Below are 21466 nucleotides of genomic sequence, written 5' to 3' on the forward strand. Positions count from 1 at the left end.
GATCAGCAGCTGAGAAAATCACAGACAATATAACACAATACAAACTCTCTCTGAGCTTCCATGTATGTTTACATATATTGCAGTGGTCCTTGAACCTTTTCAGTCCAAGGACCCTCTGTATAGTGTAAAGAGTCTTGCAACATGCGTACAGGACTACCAACAGCAATGTATTCACGTATGATACTTATTGAAAATGAACAATGGAAGCCTTAGCTTCTTAACTTTAGCTTTGGTTGAAGTAAATATAAAATTAAATTTCGGCCCATTAATCTACACACCCTTATGTTTATTCATACTGTTACAAAACCGTCCCCTGAGGGCTGTCCAATGACATCCATAAACTAGCGGAATACTTGTGAGGATATCAAGTGAACTTTCTGAAGTGAACTCACACTAAGCCTGAGGACAAACTGTGCTAGTCGTGATTATACTGTTGACTGATTAAATGCTCTCTCGCTCTCTCTCTCTCTCTCTCTCTCTCTCTCTCTCTCTCTCTCTCTCTCTCTCTCTCTCTCTCTCTCTCTCTCTCTCTCTCTCTCTCTCTCTCTCTCTCTCTCTCTCTCTCTCTCTCTCTCTCTCTCTCTCTCTCTCTCTCTCTCTCTCTCTCTCTCTCTCTCAGCACAGAATCAAATTAGAAGAGCTGCATTGGTGTCATGACACATGCTGTTAGAAGTAATGTTGAGTTTCTCAGCTAGATTTAGACAATGTTTGAAAGTCTTTAAAGTGATAGGGCACACTACATGTAACTTACTTGAGAGGCCACTAGATTTGAGGTTGTGAACAACACAGACTCCAAAGAAATGCCTATTATTTTAAAACATCCAATACTTTAAATGCTCTTAACATCTTAAAGGGATAGTTTACCCAAAAAAGGAAACTTCTGTCAGCATCTACTCACCCTCCTGTTATTCAAAACTGTTGGTAACCAAACCGTTTTGGTTTTCATTGTATGGACAAAAACAAGAATAAGAAAAAAAACCTGATACATTTCTTAAAAAAATCTTCTTTTATGCTTCACTGAAGGTTTGGAATGAGGGTGAGTAAATATTAAATAATGACATCATTTTCTTTTCTTTTTTGAGTGAATTATCCCTTTAACACTATCACTATATGGGTACCAAATAAGTTATCCGCTAATATTAGAGATGTTTTAATTTATCAGTATTGGTCAGTATTGGATATTTAATAATTTCCTCTTTTTTACATTCAGATTACCTTTGCTGTCATCTAACACTCACTTAAATCTTTAAAATCTCTAATAATAAAAAATAATGCTGTTAAATGTAATCTTTAGCAAAATAAATATTCATTTTCATGTGCATCAGGCCTACATTCAATTTTAGCTTTTTTTAAAATGTATCTATTTATACAAAATTGTATAGAATTTGAATACTGGCCATTTATTTGACCATAGCATAAAAGTAATTATTGGCTTATCAGCATCAGTCTGAAATGTAATATCAGTGCATCCCTATCTTAAACGACTCATGAAAAGGAAACAGAAAATACATGCAATAATGAGGAGTAAACCAACACTAAAATGTCTATTATTAGCAGCTCTCCTCCAAAAACAAATGCCTCCTAATCCGTTTTCCTAACGTCATCTGTCCCTCAACGTCACTCTCTCATCGACATTCCTTCCATCTTTCTGTTAATCCTCAGTTTGAACTGTCATTCCTCAGCATTGTTGTTTATGCAGAGATGAACACCCTTAGGACCTGTGTTTACTGTAATTTTCAGATTGACAGGCATCGCAAGCCTCTGACGCCTGCATTTGTAAATCACGGCAAATTGCTGTGGATGGCAGGCTGGAGAAAAATGGATGGAGAGCACACAGAACGGGAGAGAGGAAGAGAATGGCTATTTCAGGGAGCGAGTGTCTGGAATGCCAGCTGTTGACTCAACCCCCCCCATCTCTCTCCCTTTCCTATCTTTGAGTCTTTGTCAGAGCCCCTTTCTCAACCTCAAGTCCTCATCACACAAAACTTTTCCGACCACAGAGCCCCTCTCTCTCGCATGATAATTATAGCACACTGTCATCCTACAATTAACACACACACACACACACACATAGAAGTAAGAAGCTAGACCCACCATATAAAAGACAGCTAGACAGACAATAGCCAAACCAGGGAGACACATCTAATACAAACAGGCTTGAGAGTGGACTCATACCATGTTTTAAAAAAGGACAGGACACAAAACTACCTCATTTATAAACTCTGTGCTCTTTGTATCAATACAAAGCCCTGACTGGATATCAATTTGAGGCAACCAAACCATCTAAACACTAATGAGTGCGAGCAACTCCTCTGCCTACCGGTCGGAGCGCAGTTACCACCAGAAATCATCCTCCTCGTCTTCATCCTCAACCTCAACAAACCCATACATGGAAAAGAGCCGGGGACTCTTTGCTGAGGACTTTGGATCTTTCATGTGTCCAAAAGATGCTTTGGGATTTCCAAGTGAGTTATTAAGGCTGGTTTTAGTTCTTTATGGATCTATATAGCCTAATGTATCTTTATCAGGTTTAACTCCTTAAACATTTTTGTTTTAGATGAGAATCAGCATTTACTGGATATAGTCACATTCTAATTATACTTTTAATGATTGTACGTAAAAAGTGGGCACTGACTGTACAAATGTGTCAACTGCATGAGGCCTGGAAACGTATTTATGGTAGTATATGAATTTCAAGACTGCATGAGACTGACTTGACTTGAGATTTGACTGTGATATGTATGTGAAGGCAGATGTATTTAATATTCACAGTTGCATCTTGGTAACTGTAGAAGTATGTAAAAACAGCAGATTGTTCACATGCTATACAAGGGTACATGGCGGGCAGAGAAAGGGTAAATTAAGGAATGTTTTGGGCCAGAGCCAGAGCTGTGACTTCACTGTTGGGGAATGACTCGAGGGTGATCTGTTGCTGAGCCTGATATATGAATATGAAGTGATAGTCTGAGATTCATCAAGGCAAATTTTCACACGTCATTAGAAGGATATTAATGAACAGGAATGCCCATTTGGTGGACCATAGTGGTGTTTGTGTAACATAACCGAGTATATTCAATACTCATTGCTGATTTAATTAATTTTATGTTGTGAAATCTTCTTTTTACGTTGTTTCATTTTTACTTCATCGGAATGGTACGAAACTTGATGGCTCATGTGGCATCTGCTATATAAACACACACAAAATGGACAATAATGACAATGGATAATGTCAAAATATATATCCAAATGGAAAAACTAATAAAAGTAATTATGTCTGAAAATACTTCAATAAGTTAGTGAAAATATATACATACAGGTGAATATTGTCCAGAATCATGAAATCCTCTAAAAAGTAACCCCCAAAATATTAAAGAATACATATTGAAAAATCCCTATCATTAAAAAAAGTTATGCTTCTTTTCTTGACCCAGAAGTGAGGAATAACAGGGTTAATACTTTAGTTGATAGTTTCAGTCACATTCAGAATGCATTTAAGTACAGCATGAGTTTGTCACTGAAAATAACAAAGAAAATAAATAAAACATTTATTTTATTTTATTTTATAATCTTGGCTGTTTTAAGCTCCCACTAAGAAAAAAAAGTCCATTACGATGTAGGCTACAAAACAATCTACCTAGCTACAAGCTGCAACAATTCTACAGTAATTGACCTATTAATATATGATGTCAATTTTAACCACAGTCTATAATTAAGACGCAAGCTGACGCCAGTTACGCTTGTATGTAAATATAAAAACATGTTTACAAAAACACGAAAGTAGTGCCGGAAGAGCTCAAGGCATGGGCAACAGGGAATAATATCAGAGCCCTTGATGGTGCGACTGACCAATCAGAATCAAGTATTCCAGAACGCTTGTGTAATATATTTCAGATATCACATTCGATTTTATGTTTTCCTTTAGACAGAACAGGGACAGTTGGGAACATCAAGACTCTGGGAGACACATATCAATTCACAGTGGATGTCCGAGACTTCTCGCCTGAAGATGTGATAGTCACCACCTCAAACAATCAGATTGAAGTTCATGCTGAAAAGGTAAACAGATACAGGCCTCTGTATAATACAACTGAATTGTTCAGAATATCATTAATTCCCATATGTATGCATTTTGTTCAACAGCTTGCTACTGATGGGACAGTGTTGAACACTTTTACCCATAAATGCCAACTACCAGAGGATGTGGACCCCACCTCGGTCAAGTCATGTTTAGGGGCTGATGGGACTCTCACTATAAAAGCACAGAGAAACACTGCAAAACTAGAGCACGCACAGACGTTCCGCACAGAGATCAAAATTTAGATCTTTCCCCACCTGCTGTATCTGTTTCCCTGTGATAAATGACCTTGAAAATATAGTTACTTAGTCCTGCTTTGTCATTCCTCCATGACCTTCTCTCATTTCTTCTCATTAGACTTGGATGGAATCTAATCCTGTCATATGTATTCAAAACATTCAAGACAAATGCACTGCTAACTTCAATTCCCTGCCAACTGTATATCACCTTACAATATACGTACAGTGGGGTCCAAAAGTCAGAGACCACATTTAAAATCTGTGATTCGAAAGAGAACATTTTAGGATTTTGAGAGTAAGAAAGAAAAATTATGTTTAAATTAATAGGAAGTGTTCCAGATTCTGCACTATTTCTGTGTCACTAATCAAGTAAACAAATTTGTTACACTAATCATGTGACTCTTTGTACAGGCGGTTAGATTTTCTTGCTTTCATAAAAGATCAAGATGTTTTTTTCAGTCATTCTCAAATTATGCTGGAGAATCATGATCATCAGGTTTGACGAAAACTTGTCGAGTCCATGCAGCTTGAACACTGCTAAGGACAAACCATACTAAGATATTCTTGAAAAATTATGTCTCTCACATTTTTTGGAACCCACTGTATGACAAACAATCAGAGCAAATAATGCAACTCATTCCCAAAAGGTGAGAAATCTATTTATTGAACTGATTGTTATTGTTATCAAAAGGTACATTTTCTAAATGTTAAATTGTTGTGTTGTGTGATTAAAACCACTTTAGAACAGAATAAAACCAGAACACCTTTGCTGAATATTTTGAGCTTGTGAGTCAGTGATTTGGTTCTTGTCCACTTCCATTAAAGTGGACATCATGAGCAAATGACAGGTACTGTGTCTCTGAGTACTTATTCTATAAATAGAGCCTGCTGTTATTATTCAGTCTTATCATCAACTATTTTTATGCTTTGTCATCCATCAACCTGTCACTGTGCTGAACCAGATACAAATGTATGGAAATCAGTTGTACATATTAAGACAGATTATAATTTCGTTCAAAATTGGAAATTAAAACTAAAAAAGAAATTATCCTGAAATGATCTGCTGGACTGGATTTGGCTGGTCTCCCAGTCGTCTTATTCTAGTCTTTGCTGGTTTAGCTGAAAGGTCAGCTGGTCTCTGAAAAATGCCCAAACCCCTTTAAAATCAGATTGGGAGAGCAGCTAAAACCAGGAAATCAGCTGGTTAAGGGAGTGTTTTCCAGCATTCAAAGTGTATATTAATATTCTAAATTCTTGAGGAAATATGAACATTTACATGAGATTAAAAATGTAGCAACATACAGATGTAGCTACTAAAGTTCTTAAATGTGAATTGGGAACATAAAGAGTAATAAGCTTAAATTATAAGTAAAGCACCTAAAGAGCAGAAATAGGTCTGCCAATTTTTGCCTAAAGCTACATGGTAATGGTTCACTGATGGTTTGGTTAATGACTAAAATGTGCACTATAACTGCCCCCTCAGATTTGCATCAATTCAAAACATATTTTGATATGTATCCAGTGGTGGTGTTAAAACGCAAAATGGCCCGATTAATAAATGTTGTGGAAATTTTAGACTGTATATAAAACTAACCATGCTTCTAACATCTAACCTTATTTAACATGTATCAATTGAACAGAGTGTACTGTACGAAACCAATGGAAAACTTGTGACTTTGAGTGTGTGCATAAATAACATAGTTGGGGAAATGAAACTAGACAGTATGGTTTGGAAACGTGTGATTATGAAATAATGAAGAACCAATCAAATTGTAGGGAAATTATAATGCATCATGCAATTTTCGCCCATTCTCATTTTCTATAAAAACTGTTGTATTTGTGTTTACAGTTGGGATTCTCAATGGGATTTGTCTGAGATCCACCGGCCATGCTTATTGGTTCTTTTTGGGAGATTCTCTGAGAACTGTTCGAGAACTCCCGGCCGTATAAAGAGCATTTTTAAAGGACAATTAAGGTGATAATACACAGGGCAACTTTTTGAGCAATGTTGCTGGGCAATGCTGCCGTTAACGGGCAACCAGATGAGACACAGGGCCCACGACCTATCTAAATAATCCAGATAGAAATGTATTCCCCATTTTCAATGTTGTTGTCCCAAACAACAATCGCTCGGCAAGATTGCCCAGCAACATTGCTCAAAAAGTTGCCCTGTGTATCATCACCTTTACTCAAGTTTGTCTGTCATTTAAGCTGCGCAGCAAGAAAACAACTAAATTAGAATTATCGACTCGGCTGTAGTCGACTGTAGACTAGCTGGAATATAGGATTAGACGGATGCTGTAGTGAGTCCACTGGAGATTCGCTGAAGTGTGAATTTAGCTAACGTCAAGAGACGCGCTAGAGTATAAGTTATGGTGGTATGGTTAGGTTTAGGGAAAAAATCTACAACATAAACTAGCTGCGTTTTTTATGGATATTTCCTTACTCTGGTTTTATTATTAGATCACTGCTCTATGATAGCTAAAGTTCGCCGTCATGTGGTCAAAACAGTTACAACAAGAAAAGTCCGCGCATGCGCTATGATGTTTAACTTCCAGCCATTCGCTCGGCCACTATCAATCGATCAGAGAGCGGAAGATGGCGGCGCGACGAGGCTGAGCAGTGAGATCGATCACCGAAACACTCGATTGGACGGGATCAGCTGAAGTCAGGGAAAGCTAGAAACTCGTCCATTATACAAGGTAAAGAACGTCAAACATGACCCGATCATCGAATTGTTTTAGGGATACTTTTCAGGCAAGTCTCTAACGAACGCGCAGCTAAAATAAGCAAAGAAGAGGCAGGATTATAGGCCGCCTCTGTCAGCGCCATCTTGATCCAGCAGGGCCAGGCACGCTGAATTAATCCCGGAGCTAAGAGAGACAGAGAGGACTCATAATCAATCCGCAACATCGTCACATTCTTGTTGGGGTATTGCGCAGTTACTCTCCAAATCACTAGACACATTTACTCGCTAAAGCCAGACATTCAGACATCATTGTGCTCGATTCGGCTGGTAATGACAGTTTGAATTAGACTGCAGGACAAAATGTCCCGAGCGAGCTCGAGATAAACGTTTCAGTGTCGCACAGAAACACACGGACTGTTAATGATGTTTGTTTATTGAAGTAAATAACGTCTGTAGTCTGTTGTATGATTAATGTTTGGCAATATACACGCACGGAATCATAATGAAAATAAAGCACCATAGAGCGATAATTTTGTACTGTGTGTAACAGATATTCCATTAGATATGAGATGTTCCTATATAGCAGTAACGTTACAGTTGGATGAGGTGTATATCATAGCACAAAAATAAATATTCAGTTTTAGTACTTTTTGTGAAAGTACTTAAAAAAATTGAATTATGGCCATAATCACTATTCTCTGCATCATTCAGATAGTTGTTGATTCGTAAACTTTTACATAATGGTAAAATTTACAGGGACTGGGACAGAATTGATATGAATGTCTTGGGACTAAGTTGACCAGACTAAGGCCCTGGTTCACTTCAATTTGTTTACATCCTTGCAAACTGGGGCATTTAGTTTGTGAGCCTCAAATGCAAAAGCAGCAATAGTGCAATCATTTGTTTTTTTCTCCTTTTTTTATGAATAGGATACTGTGGCCTAAAGTGCAATAGTCTGCTCCATCCATTATGGACTTTCCTTGGCATAGTGGGAAAGTCCTAGGGCAACTTAATGAACAACGTCAGTTGGGTCTTCTTTGTGACTGCACTTTTGTGGTGGATGGAGTTGACTTCAAGGCCCATAAGGCTGTGCTGGCGGCATGTAGTGCTTACTTCCGCACTCTCTTTTTGGACCAGAAAGAAGTTGTTCATCTTGATATCAGCAATGCATCAGGTAGGCTTGCATTCTTACGGATAACTTTTATTAAAGGGACTGTCCACCCAAAAATTTACATTTGGTCATCAATTACTCACCCTCATGTTGTTTCAAATGCATTTCTTTCTTTCTGTGGAACACAAAATAAAATATTTTGAAGAACGTTGGGAAACAAACAATTGATCTCCATTGTATGGACAAAGAACTTTTTTTGTTCCACAAGAGAAAGAAAGCCATACACTTTTGGAACAACATGAGGGGGAGTAATTATTTTTGGGTGAACTATCCCATTAATCTGATCTTTTGTGGTTAATCATATGTAATTAAATTTTTACATTTCTCTGCTCTTTGGTTGTTTGTTGTTTTCTGCCTTTGTCTAATGTGCTCAATATTGTATTCAGGTCTTGAGCAGGTCCTTGAGTTTATGTACACCGCAAAGCTGACTTTGAACCCTCAGAACATAGAGGACGTTCTTGTTGTAGCTACTTTCCTTCAAATGCAGGAAATTGTCAATGCTTGTTCAGCTTTTCAGTCCTTGACTGTTCCTTCATCAACCAAGCCTGGTTAGTGCCGAGTTCAGATTACCATATGCTGTTAGTTTAAGAAGGTAATGAAGTTATAAATCTATAAAACCCTTTCTCATTTCTGTTTATGTAAAGTAGTAGTAACTGAGGAACAGCCGAGATCTGTGAGGAATCCGGAGGATGCAAGTTCCAAGGAGGAGCAGGAGAGTCATTCAGTGTCTCAGAATGTGGTTCCTGAAGTGAAGGAAGCTCCCTCGCAGCCAGAAACAGCAGAAACCCAGGAGGCTGCGAGTAACATGACTGAGAAACAAAGCACAAAGTCTCTGAGAGCTGTCAGCAAAATTAGTAGGCCGTCTAAAACGAGGCTAAAAAAAGACACTGTCTTGGATAGCAAGACAGAAACAGAAGAAGAGAAAGCCACAAAAGAGATTCCACCATACCAAGATGACCCTTCTGACACAGACTACACTCCTAGTTAGTGTCCATTCTCTACTCGTAACGATTTTGTTAGTGTTACCATGTTTCAATACTTGTGTGACACTATACTGCTCCTACAGAACTCTCACAGAGGATGGCGGCTAAACGGTCATTTGTTAGTAGAAGGAGAAGCAAGTCGAAATATGCAACCGTTCACACGTCTACTCAAGGTAAATTCTGCTGTCTATAACTATGGTGTACATTCACCTTATATCTTTATGTTTAGGTTTCATAACTGTTCAAAATTTTGCTAAAAGTTGATGATGCAGAGGAAAGTGTGTCTAAAGCTGAGAGCATGGAGAACGTGGTACAAGAAGAAGATGGAGAGGATGAAGGAGAGGAGGAGGAGGAGGAGGAGGAGGAGGATGAGGAGCAGGAAGACGACGAAGAAGAGGAGATGGACACAGAGGATGGAGAAACGACGGGTTCGGAGGGGAAGCAGTCTGCTTCCGCAGCTGAGCGCAGTGAGTCCAGAGCATATGGCTCTGTCACACACAGATGTGAGGTGAGAGATTCTTCAATTTTGTAATCCTTATTGTCTTTGTCCTTTAGGTCTGTTTTTTATACAGTACCAGTGAAAATGATAGATTTTCCACTGTCAGGTTTAATAGGTCTATTTTCATTGTAGTTTTTCTGATTCTTGCAGGACTGTGGGAAGAAGTTTACACACACAGGCAACTTTAAACGTCACATGCGCATTCACACTGGTGAGAAGCCATTTAGTTGCAGAGACTGTGACAAAGCTTTCTCAGACCCAGCTGCCTGCAAAGCACATGAGAAAACACACAGGTGAGCACTATATCCATACAGTCTAATGCTCTTCCTCTACAGTCTCATCTGACTTGTCAACCATAAGACGAAATAAAGTAAACCATATTTACAGAAAAACTTCACCATCTCCAGTTTTCCTCACACACGTTCATACACGTCTCTGTTTCTCCAGTCCTCTAAAGCCATACTGCTGTTCCACGTGCGGAAAGAGTTATCGGCAAATCAGTCTGCTGAACCTACACAGGAAGCGTCACACGGATGAGGCGCGGTACAGCTGTGAGGACTGTGGGAAGCTCTTCACCACTTCTGGAAACCTGAAGCGGCATCAGTTGGTGCACAGTGGAGAAAAACCCTACCACTGTGACTACTGCGAACGGGCCTTTTCTGACCCCACTGCCAAGATGAGACATCTAGAGACCCACGACACTAATAAAGGTCACAAATGTCAGCACTGTGACAAGAAATTCAACCAGGTGAGAGATCCACTTAAACTGGTGTTACATTTAACCACCATTGTCTTTATAAATGTAATTAGAAAAACCTTACAGTCTTATAATGATGTGTATGAAATATATACTGTACCGTTCAAATGTCCGGGGTCAGTAATTTTTGAGGGACTCAAATTTATTCATTACATTCAGCACGGTTTTCACAAAAATCTTAAGCAGCACAACTGTTTACAACATTGATGATAATATTAAGAAATGTTTCTTGAGTGGCAAATCAGCATATAAGAATGATTACTGAAGGATCATGTGACACGGAAGACTGGAGTAATGATGCGGAAAATTCAGCTTTTCCATCACAAGAATAAATTACATTTTAAAAACAGCTATTTTAAATTATAATATTTCAGAATATTACTGTTTTTATGGTAAAACTTAACAACAAGGTCTCTTTTGTTAACATAAGTTAATGCATTAGTTAACATGAATTAACAGTGAGCAATATATTTACAGCATTTATTAACCTTTTTTAATGTTAGTAAATTCATATTCATGTTATGCATTAACTAATGTTAACAGATACAACTTTTGATTTTAAAAACGTATTAGTAAATGTTGAGCAATAGTTCTACAATAATGAGAAATAGTTCTACATTAAGTGCTGTAGAAGTATTGCTCATTGTTAGTTCATGTTTGTAGTTAACTAATGTTAACTACAAACTAGATAAAATGAAATAATAATAATGTACATATATATTAATATTGTTAGCATCACAACAGAATGTTATACTCTTTTGCTTTTTATATATTATATGTAGAAATAATTCTGTAGTAATATTAGAAATAATTCTGTGAATATAAATGTAATATAATAAAAATATAATATAATATGCAGACAAAATGTATAGATTATAACATATTATTGAAATTATATTGTAGCCATTTCTACAACAGTAGGCTATATTACAAAGGCATTTTAATCAGGCATAACGAAAAGCTGAGGACACATAATTTTTTGTTATTGAGGCAGAATGCACAGTAAACTGATAACTGAACAAATAGATTTAATTTTATATATTTTTTTCTTTTTCTAGTTGGGGAACCTGAAAGCACATCTGAAGATCCACATTGCAGATGGGCCACTTAAGTGTAAGGAGTGTGGGAAACAGTTCACCACCTCAGGTGAGATTTACACATTGGGACAAGTTATGGCATTTTCACAGCAATATATGCATGCGCAAAGGAATTTTAATGTCCCTCTGTTCACAGGCAACCTGAAGAGACACCTGCGTGTGCACAGTGGTGAAAAGCCTTTCGTCTGCATGCACTGCCAGAGAGCCTTTGCCGACCCTGGGGCCTTGCAGAGACATGTGCGCATCCACACAGGTATGAGCCGTTTCTCATGTCCTCAGTCACAGTTATCTATAAAGAGAGGACCCTTTTACAAAGTCTTGATTTTGTTTTGAATGTTCATGCTTGTATGTCAGTCTGTAACACTCTGTTTAGTTCTGGTCTCTATGAAGCCCTGTCTTCCAAAAAGTGCGGTGTGCTCTGATTGGTTGGCTGGATTAGTGTGTTGTGATTGGTCAACCCCTTCAAGCGTGTTTCAGAAATGTCACACCCCTTAACGCATTAGATCTGGGTGGAAAAAACAGCATCTCTTGGAGATAGCGACAACACCCTACTAACGCAACTCAACCAAATGAGGAATATTGTGACATGCACGTTCCCAGAAGAACACTCGAGACTACAATCGAGGTGTTTCTGGGAGTTCGTAAACTCTACTGATATAGAGCAGACTTTTTGCTTTGTAAATTTGCATGACTTTTTCATGCTCAAACAGCAAAAGTTGAAAGTCTTTAAAAGTTAATTTGAATGTCTCTGTCTTACTGTTTTAGGGGAAAAGCCCTGTCTGTGTCTGATTTGTGGAAAAGGCTTCACACAGGCCAGTTCACTCATTGCCCATGTTCGCCAACACACTGGGGAGAAACCATACGTGTGTGACCGTTGTGGAAAAAGGTATTTGAGACACTGCATAAATGATTTTGCATAGATTCACAATGGCACCACACATTAAAAGTTAAACTTGACTATCATACTTCAAAGGTTTGTCCAGTCCAGCCAGCTGGCCAATCACATCCGTCATCATGATAATATTCGACCACACAAGTGCCACACCTGTAACAAAGCATTTGTCAATGTGGGAGATCTCTCAAAGCATATCATCATTCACACAGGTAAGATGCAATTTTTTGTTATAATTGAGCCTTTTCTTATGTAGTTCTCTCTTATGTGCTTCTAATTCTTGGTTACAGGGGAGAAACCTTTCCTGTGCGATAAGTGTGGCCGAGGATTCAACCGTGTGGACAATCTGCGTTCCCATGTGAAGACTGTGCACCAGGGGAAGGCGGGCATGAAGAGACTGGTGGTGGCTGAGGAGGATGACGACGAGGAGGAGGAGGAGGAGAAGCTGCTGTCTGACTCTGGCCCGGGCTCAGAGCTCGACAGTAATGAAGTCAACATCGTCACGGTTACTACAGATGACATTGTGACTTTGGCCACAGAGGCTCTGGCTGGCAGTGCCGTAGCACAGCTCACTGGTGAGAGAATATGACAGAGGAGTGTGATAAAACTGATTATTACACTGTGCCTTGTAGAAAGGTGGTTCTAAGGGCATATACTAAATCTGAGTGTCACCATAATGGTACTTGGACGGCCTCCTAATATTATTTGTTGTTCTTGACCCCTGTAGTGTTGCCAGTGGCAACCTCTGTGTCCGCAGATGAAACTGAAGCACTGAAAGCAGAGATCACAAAAGCAGTGGAGAAAGTCCAAGAAGCAGGTGAGTAATACATAATTTATATACTGTATATATTAGTGCTGTCAACTAATTAATTGCACATTTTTATTAATTGCACCTAACATTAAAATTTGTAAGATATTTTTATATTGTAATACATAATTTCACATTGAAACTCCTAATTAATGTAGAAACAACATACAGATGGTATTTTTCAAATATTTGTGGAATGACATCTTTTTAGAAAGTGCAATGAATGAAGGCCAGAATCACTGACACCAATACTGCTTCTGAAGTCTCGATTAAATGGATTTTCCCTCTCAATTTCTGGGGTGAAAATGAGTAAAATTTTCACTGTGTAACTCATCCATCCTGGAGTTACACAGATGTGTGAATTTTTGTACATTGTACACTCAATGCAAAGCTGAAACAGTGTGCTGATCTATTCCTGCAGATCCCAACACCCAGATCTTGTATGCATGTGACTCATGTGGTGAGAAGTTCCTGGATGCCAGCTCTCTCGCCCAGCACGTGCGCATTCACACTGCCCAGGCCCTGGTCATGTTTCAGGCGGACTCTGACTTTTATCAGCAGTATGCTGGAGACAGCACATGGCAAACAACTGAGCAGGTCATCCAGGGAGGGGAGCTCTTGTTCCGGACACGGGAAGAGGAGAGTGAGGAAGGAGAAGTAGCTCTAGTCCAGCCTGAATCTCAAACTGAGGGGGCAGAGGAGGAGACCGGTTCACAGGCAGAGACAGAGGAGGGGTCTGAAAACCAAGGAGAGTGAGGAGTTTCTGACCCGATTCAACCCAAGGAGAGTTAAAAGGACAGAGAGATTCACATGGAGTTTTAGACTGTCACAAAGTGTAATATTTCTCACCAGAGGTATGGTTATTACTGATTAACACACTATAATTAAACGCGCTCAAATTTTAAAAATTCTAGGTAGATGTCATATCTCAAACCACAGCACTATGTGTGCAGCGCTTATTAAAACTACAATGTATAGAGTTAAGTTTAAATAAAAAAGATGACAAGAAAAAAAATTAATTTAATATGAAAACTTAATTTGTAATGCTGTCAAACCTTTTAATACTGTTGTCTCCCTGTATATGTCCTCTGCCAGCTCATGTATTCACACTATTGTAGACTGTTTTACTGAGGCCAATTAAACAATTGACTGTCCTACAAGTTTGATTTTTCAACAAATCAGCTACCGAACTTTTATTTTATTCATTTATTTGTGGTTTGTAGAGTTTACTCATTTTCCACTTGAGCATAGTACTGCTTGAACATTATCTTTTTTTACTAGATAGTGGACTGTAAAAAAACCTCTTGTTGCTTCTTTTGATCAGTGAAGTGTGTTGCAATTAAGCTACTATTTTTGAATATCACAGCTTTGATTGTCAGATTATATGAACTAGTATTACGAGTGATCAAGGTAATTTTGGTCCAATTATGTTGGAGTTTATCGAACTTTATTGGATATTGTATCACTTTTAGATACAATATAAATTAAGCCACATTTATAGTGCAAAACATGGAAAAACAATTTAATGGTTTGTAAATAAACCTTTTAAATAAATCTTTTGGTTGGTATTGAGTAAATGTTTATACTATTGCCAGGAAAGGAAAGGCTACTGGTTGTTTACCCTAAATTATTTTTCATGAAATTGGTTTATCAAATGCATTGAGAGACTTTGATTAGAGCTTTAAAAATCTAATCAGTTTCTAAACAACATTACTTGGACCACATTACAATGCATGAACGTGGACAGCAGGTATCAGAGGTATGGGTGCTTTGCGGTTTTAAAGTGTGGTTATTTTCAGTAAAAGGCTTCCAGTGGCAGTGATTGCAGTTGTTTCATGTGTCGATTTTATATTTAAAAATATAAATTTATTTGTTTTGGAGCTATTTGTCCCACTTTTTACTCCAGTGAATATTTCTCAGGTTTTTATTTTCTGTATAAGAACATATTATCCCAGGGACGAAGAAGGTGGGCGAAGTAGATTCAAATATAACTTGATTTAATAACATAAAGAAAACTCAGGCAATGCACTAACAACAAACACAAGCGAAACGGAGGAACTTAAAAACACAAGGTGATGACCTTAATTACAAACCATTGTGCTAGTGAAACTTAAATGAATATCCATGACAACTCATAGTGGCTGCAAACTAGAAAAAAGGAAACAAGTAACTGAAGAGAATTTTTTTTTAAAGTCCATAAAAAAAAATGAATACTAACTAAATGTGACACGTAGGCCTACCTTGATAATTTCTGCCATTATTTTCCAAAGATTAAATTTATTGACACTATGGCCTGGTTAGACAAGGCCAGGATTAGGCCTTATAGTTCAATTAGGGCATTAAGTAGCTTTTATAAACGTGCCTTAAAAAACATTACTGGTGTGCATCTTGAGACAAAACAAGAGCAAGTTGCTTTCAGTAAAAACAGCTCAAACATGCATTTTAGTCCGGGACTCGCTTCAGCCTCGTCTGTGTGTGAAACCGGTGGCACTATATATGTGGTAAGCTGTTACAATAGAAATTGCAAGCAATTTTGGATTTACTTTTATGTGAAAATTATGAAAAGTAATTTAATTAATGAAACGCCACACAAATGTAGAAGGTAACATTCAGAAACATATCAAATAAAAGCCAAAGCCTATTAAAGGCTAATATATAAAAAGGATTGTTTTGGCAAAAAAAAAAATATATATATATATATATATATATATATATATATATATATATATATATATATATATATATATATATATATATATATATAACAAACAAATATATAATTACTATATATAATATCTCCACATTCAGTTTTATTAATTGGACTCATGCTGCCTTCACGTGTTATTGGAATTATCGTAAGTACTAGTTTCCTAGTTAAAAAATTGGACATGAACAATTCAACTCAAGGCAAAATTTAAATGCGATGAGCTCGTATTCACATCTTCAGAAGTGGGAAGTAGTCAATTTCCGATAGCATGTGAAGTCAGCATTAATCTACCACACACCGAGGCCAGCCCATCGAAAAACATTGTGTTGTACTGACCTCTGTTGGTCGTAAAATTTTAAAGAAAGATACTTTGTACATAACACAAAAATGCTATACTTTCTTCTCGCATAAGTTAAATAGAATTAAATTAACAAATATTATTTGTTTGGAAATAAACGTGTACAAATAGTTGTTTCAACTGCATGTACATTTTAACAAATTTCCTGCAAAAAAAAAAAAAACATTATGTGCGGACGATTAAAGATATTTAGGCTCATTATAATATTAATGAGTCCATGAGGCAGCACGCGATTGGCTGCAGCTCTGGGTCAGAGTTCGTATCCGCGTTAGCGCTGACGTTGTCCAAAGGAGGAAAATGGCGATAGGTTGCTTGTCAATGAGGGACACCGCGACTCTTGCAACATTAACCTGCAAAAGACGGCGTGCTACAATGATTCCCACATTGTCTGGCGGGTTCAGCAAAAGCACTTTGTTTGTTTTATCCGTGGCGTTAATGTTGCAGGTAGTTTTAGGAAATGGAAAGACTCTCGTTCTGGTGGACAATCCCAACATCAGAGACACTCATTCAATCTTCTTCCGCAGTTTAGCAGGTGAGCTACACATTATATGATTTTTATTTATTTATTAAAAAACTTCAAATTATCACATTAACATCAGAAAATAAGTATAATATGCTCATTTATATGCGTTATGAGTGGAAGATGCGTGTTAAGAATATGTGACTCTGATTGAGTAATTGAACCCGCATGCTTTTACTGACACAGAAAGGTATTGTACGTTTCTTAATTGTTTGAACCATTACATTGTTGTTCTCAGATCGTGGGTTTGACCTTTCCTTCAAGACTGCTGATGATCCTGGTCTCTCTCTGATAAAGTATGGCCAGTTCCTCTACGACCATCTCATCATTTTCTCTCCATCAGTAGAAGGTGAAGCCTGTGTTACAGTTAACATGAATTTTATGTCGGGCTGCCATTTTTATGCTTGAATAACCATCTTATGTTTACAAATTCCCAATGGAACAGATTTTGGGGGCAACATCAATGTAGAGACCATTACAGCCTTCATTGATGGTGGAGGAAATGTTCTTGTTGCTGCCAGTTCTGATATTGGTGAGTGCTGTATTGGTTATGCAAATGTGTACACATATTGGCCTGTTGATCATGTCAATGTAATTTTTTACCACTATGACTGGCAGGTGACCCTCTGAGAGAGCTAGGCAGTGAATGTGGGATTGAATTTGATGAGGAGAAAACCGCTGTCATTGACCACCATAACTATGATGTTTCTGATCCTGGCGAGGTAAGTAATGGAAGGAGGAAAAATAGAGCTTCAAACAATTTATATAAAAGGAAATGTTCAACATGAACATGAAATAAAAGTTGACTATTTATTTTCTTAATGCTCTCTTCTAGTATTATTGACCATGATTTTTCAGTACACTAAATTCAAGTGAGAAAAAGTTTTTTGAAATTTCATAATGTAATTATTTGCATAGTCTCTGGAATGATTTTTTGCTTTATCTGATGTCACCTACTGTAGGCTGTTTGGCTTTAACCAATAGCAAGATGGCCATTAAGTCACTGGTTTAGGCCAGGGATGCCCAAAAAAAGTTTTTCAGCCGAATCACTTTGATTTAAAATAATTCCTTGTAATATTTTAATAATTTAACAACATTTAACATGTTCACTGTTCTCTGAAATTGGTTAATGGTCACATGACATGCAGGTAAACAAAATACAAATATTAATCTTTTTTTTTTTACTCTTGATTTTTGTTTTATGTAAATTATGTATAAAAAAAGATTATGGTGACAATAGAAAATAATAATTTATTATATATTATATAATAGATATATTAAATATGTAAAATACTTGAGGGTGAACTTGACCTTGGAATTAAAATGGGTTGCTATTTCGTGTTAAATTAATATAGCAATTCTTTTACTCTCCTGACATTTACACCACAGTTTCAAATCTTTGTTTTAAGCCTTATGTGTTTTAAAGTTGAATTCTTTATTTTTGTACAGCACACACTGATTGTTGCAGATCCAGAGAATCTTCTTAAAGCTCCAACTATAGTTGGCAAGCCCACTGATAAACCAGTCCTGTTCAAAGGTGTTGGGTAAGTGGTCTCGTGATACCCTGTTACTTGCTTATTGTACAAATGTAATTAATCCAATTACAATTTACCTCTTTTCCTCAGCATGGTGGCTGACCCAGATAACTCTCTGGTGCTGGACATTCTGACAGGATCCTCTACCTCTTACTCCTATTTCCCCGATCGTCCCATCTCACAGGTCAATATTTCAAAATGTAGTGCTTGAGAAGTCGGACAGCCAAAATCTTTTAATGTTTCATTTTTGATAAATTAATTTGCACTCACCTCAGTTCCCTTTTTGCTTTCTAGTATCCTCATGCAGTTGGAAAGAACACCCTCCTGATTGCCGGTCTGCAGGCAAGAAACAATGCGCGTGTGGTTTTCAGCGGGTCTTTGCACTTCTTCAGTGATGCTTTCTTCAACTCCCCCGTGCAGAAGGCTGCCCCTGGGTCAAAGAGGTCTGCTATGCTGCATTGCTATATATTCAGACATTAAAACACATTGTGACATTAGGTTGCAATCATATGTATTAGTGATCGGCCAATATGGCAGATGCTGAAATAAAGTTGATAGGCCAAATGTGATATCACGCCATTTATTTTAAAGATAGTAAATAACACATGCATAACAACAAATATATACTTTAAATTAGAAGTAATTGTAAAATATATCACTTACTTTGAACCTACATCTCTAAAATAAACAGATTGAAACTTTATATAGAAACTTCTTGATTCTCTAATGCTATTATAGTATTTTTCACAAAAGAGATCGATAAAATTATGAATAAAAAGGAAGTAAACACTGTAATCAGCAGTGCACTCAGTAATCTGATAAATCTGTGTAACAAACGGGTAGGGCTTATTTACATACAGTAAATATGACATTAATGATATAGTGGCCAACTGAATATAGCAGAGCATTGTTTGAAGGAAATATCTGAGTATGTCTGTTATATTCAAAGACTTGTTTAAATGGTATAGATGCGTATTTGCTGAATGCTGCGAACACTGTATGAGAAAGTATTACATTGTTTGCATGGTTATTTCTAATAACAGAAAAGCAAATGCTGTAATACATTTTTCATATGCCATTCGGTTTCCTAATTAAGACCTGTTAAAAAAAGACTAAACTAATGAAGACGGACAATCTGCCACTTTCGACACTTATTGCCGCCAAACAGAAAAACTTAATGGCCAATGCTGATCATTAAAAATTGCCAAATATTGGCTGATATATTGGTCAACCACTAATATCTATTATTTTATGTTTGATCAGTTGTGAAGTTAAGGCCTTCAACTTAACTAACTGTGCCATGCTGAAGGTTCTCCATTTGTTTTGTGTTTTTATATTCTTAGATATGAACAGACTGGTAACCAGGAGCTGGCTGAGTCCCTGTCCCGCTGGGTGTTTAAGGAGGCTGGTGTTCTGAGGGTTGGGGCAGTTACCCATCATCCAGTTGGAGAGAGCACACCCCCTGCTGCCTATACCATCACTGACCTTGTGGTGAGGCATAGCATAAATTGTTTTTGTAGGCATTATAGTCCATTTGACAGATTTGGCACTGGAAGTGTTTTCTGATTTGGGACTATGAAGCAAGCAAATACTTTGCTTGTTAATTCTGAAGAATGTTTTGCTTAGAAAAGGACTAACGTTCTCTTTTCTTTTAAAGAAACATGGTATGCTCAAGAAACAGAGCAATTTGACTTACTACTATGGTCTGCATTGTCTCTAAAGGAATACAGCATTGTGATTGAGATGCTGTCTGGTGGAAAGTGGGTGCCCTTTGATGGAGATGACATTCAGCTGGAATTTGTCAGAATTGATCCATTTGTTAGGACCTACCTCAAGAAAAATGGTATGTTATATAAGTGCATGTACACCACCATTCAAAAGTTTAGGGTCAGTAAGATTTTTTTTAAATACCTTTGTTCAGCAAGGATGCATTAAATTGAGCAAAAGTCACAGTAAAGACATTTTTAATGTTACAAAAGATTTCCATTTTAAATAAAATATGTATATATAAACTTTCTGTCCTGAAAAAAAATCCACAAAAATGTTTTCAACAATGATAATGTTTCTTGAGCACGAAATCAGCGTATTAGTATGATTTCTGAAGGAATGTGTGACACTGAAGACTGGAGTAATTATGCTGAATATTTCACAATATTACTGCTTTGTATGTTTGATCAAATAAATGTAAGAGTGTAAGAGACATCTTTCAAAAACATTTAAAAAAAATCTTACTGACCCCAAACTTTTAAATGATAGTTTGTTAATAATGAATGGCATAAAAAAATATTATGACTGCTTGTTTAGGTGGAAAATACAGTGTACAGTTCAAGCTTCCAGATGTATATGGAGTTTTTCAGTTCAAAGTTGACTACAACAGACTTGGCTACACACACCTCTACTCCTCAACCCAGGTGAGATTCAAAATTCATTTCAAAACTTTCTATATATTTCAGGTTCTCAACATTTCCGCAGCGATTTACTCAGACTCTTGATATTTACAGATTTTTTTTGTGTGTGTGTTATTCCATAGGTTTCTGTCCGTCCACTGCAGCACACCCAATATGAACGCTTTATCCCCTCTGCCTTTCCATATTATGCCAGTGCCTTCTCTATGATGGCAGGACTCTTTGTCTTCAGTGTCGTCTTTCTGCATATGAGAGAAAAAGAGAAGTCGGATTAAAATGAGTACCAGTAATGAGGAATACAAAAAAAGATGAAAAAAAGATGATGTGCTCCAGACCTCTAGCAGTCATGAGATCTGAATTATGTTGGTATGGGCTTATTTTGGTAAGTTGGATGGTGTGCCATTACGAAAAAACAATTGTAATTTGTTCTTTGAAAGGGGGGTTGGGTAATCTGACAAATGTTTTTGTTTTCTGGTTTGCAATTTGGTTATTTAAAATGATTTTGAGGCAGTCTTCTTTTATTTGTATAAAAGGCAAATTGAATTGGTTTTTATTATACAATGTGCACTGATGTTTCAGCTCTTGTTATGAAAAGATTGTTTTGAAATCTACCATTTGTAAAAAGAGGAATGGATGCTCAAAATGTGGTTGAAACACCTGAAGGCAGTAAAGTTTTAACATTCCACCACTACACATTTTCTGCTCTCTGTTCAGTTGCATCACTTTTGATA

At 37.2% G+C, this 21466-nt stretch overlaps 3 protein-coding genes across 5 annotated transcripts; all 3 read left to right on the plus strand.

Annotated features, from left to right (window-relative positions):
• Positions 1 to 2063: 2063 nt before the first annotated feature.
• hspb7 (heat shock protein family, member 7 (cardiovascular)) lies at positions 2064 to 4375 on the plus strand. Its single transcript, XM_056268129.1, has 3 exons — positions 2064 to 2465; positions 3923 to 4056; positions 4141 to 4375. The coding sequence occupies exons 1-3, from the start codon at positions 2294 to 2296 to the stop codon at positions 4318 to 4320; spliced, it is 486 nt and encodes a 161-aa protein (XP_056124104.1). The 5' UTR covers positions 2064 to 2293; the 3' UTR covers positions 4321 to 4375.
• A 2527-nt stretch (positions 4376 to 6902) lies between these two features.
• On the plus strand, positions 6903 to 14364 carry zbtb17 (zinc finger and BTB domain containing 17). Of its 3 annotated transcripts, none has more exons than XM_056268045.1 (15): positions 6903 to 7016; positions 7933 to 8177; positions 8561 to 8722; positions 8819 to 9157; positions 9241 to 9330; positions 9418 to 9665; positions 9807 to 9949; positions 10104 to 10404; positions 11472 to 11559; positions 11647 to 11763; positions 12276 to 12396; positions 12484 to 12614; positions 12693 to 12977; positions 13130 to 13219; positions 13632 to 14364. In XM_056268045.1, the coding sequence occupies exons 2-15, from the start codon at positions 7973 to 7975 to the stop codon at positions 13964 to 13966; spliced, it is 2655 nt and encodes an 884-aa protein (XP_056124020.1). In that variant the 5' UTR covers positions 6903 to 7016; positions 7933 to 7972; the 3' UTR covers positions 13967 to 14364. The 3 variants fall into 3 exon arrangements, with proteins under 3 accessions (XP_056124020.1, XP_056124022.1, XP_056124021.1); XM_056268047.1 differs by having other exon boundaries at positions 9448 to 9665; XM_056268046.1 differs by having other exon boundaries at positions 8822 to 9157.
• Positions 14365 to 16539: 2175 nt separating this feature from the next.
• Positions 16540 to 21426, plus strand: ddost (dolichyl-diphosphooligosaccharide--protein glycosyltransferase subunit (non-catalytic)). The gene is made up of 11 exons (XM_056268069.1): positions 16540 to 16807; positions 17034 to 17144; positions 17241 to 17327; positions 17414 to 17517; positions 18245 to 18339; positions 18421 to 18514; positions 18625 to 18773; positions 19674 to 19821; positions 20053 to 20173; positions 20635 to 20741; positions 20861 to 21426. Exons 1-11 carry the CDS (start codon positions 16573 to 16575, stop codon positions 21008 to 21010), a joined length of 1401 nt encoding a protein of 466 aa, XP_056124044.1. The 5' UTR covers positions 16540 to 16572; the 3' UTR covers positions 21011 to 21426.
• The last annotated feature ends 40 nt before the right edge of the window (positions 21427 to 21466 follow it).

The sequence above is a fragment of the Rhinichthys klamathensis genome, unplaced genomic scaffold (genome assembly GCF_029890125.1).
Source record: "Rhinichthys klamathensis goyatoka isolate OS25496 unplaced genomic scaffold, OSU_Roscu_1.1 h1tg000269l_1, whole genome shotgun sequence".
NCBI classification, from domain to species: domain Eukaryota; kingdom Metazoa; phylum Chordata; class Actinopteri; order Cypriniformes; family Leuciscidae; genus Rhinichthys; species Rhinichthys klamathensis.

Excerpts from the sequence above, each read along its gene's own strand:
- hspb7 (XM_056268129.1), top strand. The coding sequence starts at position 2,294 with ATGAGTGCGAGCAACTCCTCTGCCTACCGGTCGGAGCGCAGTTACCAC. Across the intron at positions 2,466-3,922 it reads AGATGCTTTGGGATTTCCAA|ACAGAACAGGGACAGTTGGG; the intron begins GTGAGTTATTAA and ends GTTTTCCTTTAG. Across the intron at positions 4,057-4,140 it reads TTGAAGTTCATGCTGAAAAG|CTTGCTACTGATGGGACAGT; the intron begins GTAAACAGATAC and ends TTTGTTCAACAG.
- zbtb17 (XM_056268045.1), top strand. The coding sequence starts at position 7,973 with ATGGACTTTCCTTGGCATAGTGGGAAAGTCCTAGGGCAACTTAATGAA. Across the intron at positions 9,158-9,240 it reads TGACACAGACTACACTCCTA|AACTCTCACAGAGGATGGCG; the intron begins GTTAGTGTCCAT and ends CTGCTCCTACAG. Across the intron at positions 11,560-11,646 it reads GAAACAGTTCACCACCTCAG|GCAACCTGAAGAGACACCTG; the intron begins GTGAGATTTACA and ends CTCTGTTCACAG.
- ddost (XM_056268069.1), top strand. The coding sequence starts at position 16,573 with ATGGCGATAGGTTGCTTGTCAATGAGGGACACCGCGACTCTTGCAACA. Across the intron at positions 17,145-17,240 it reads TTTCTCTCCATCAGTAGAAG|ATTTTGGGGGCAACATCAAT; the intron begins GTGAAGCCTGTG and ends CCAATGGAACAG. Across the intron at positions 17,328-17,413 it reads TGCTGCCAGTTCTGATATTG|GTGACCCTCTGAGAGAGCTA; the intron begins GTGAGTGCTGTA and ends TATGACTGGCAG.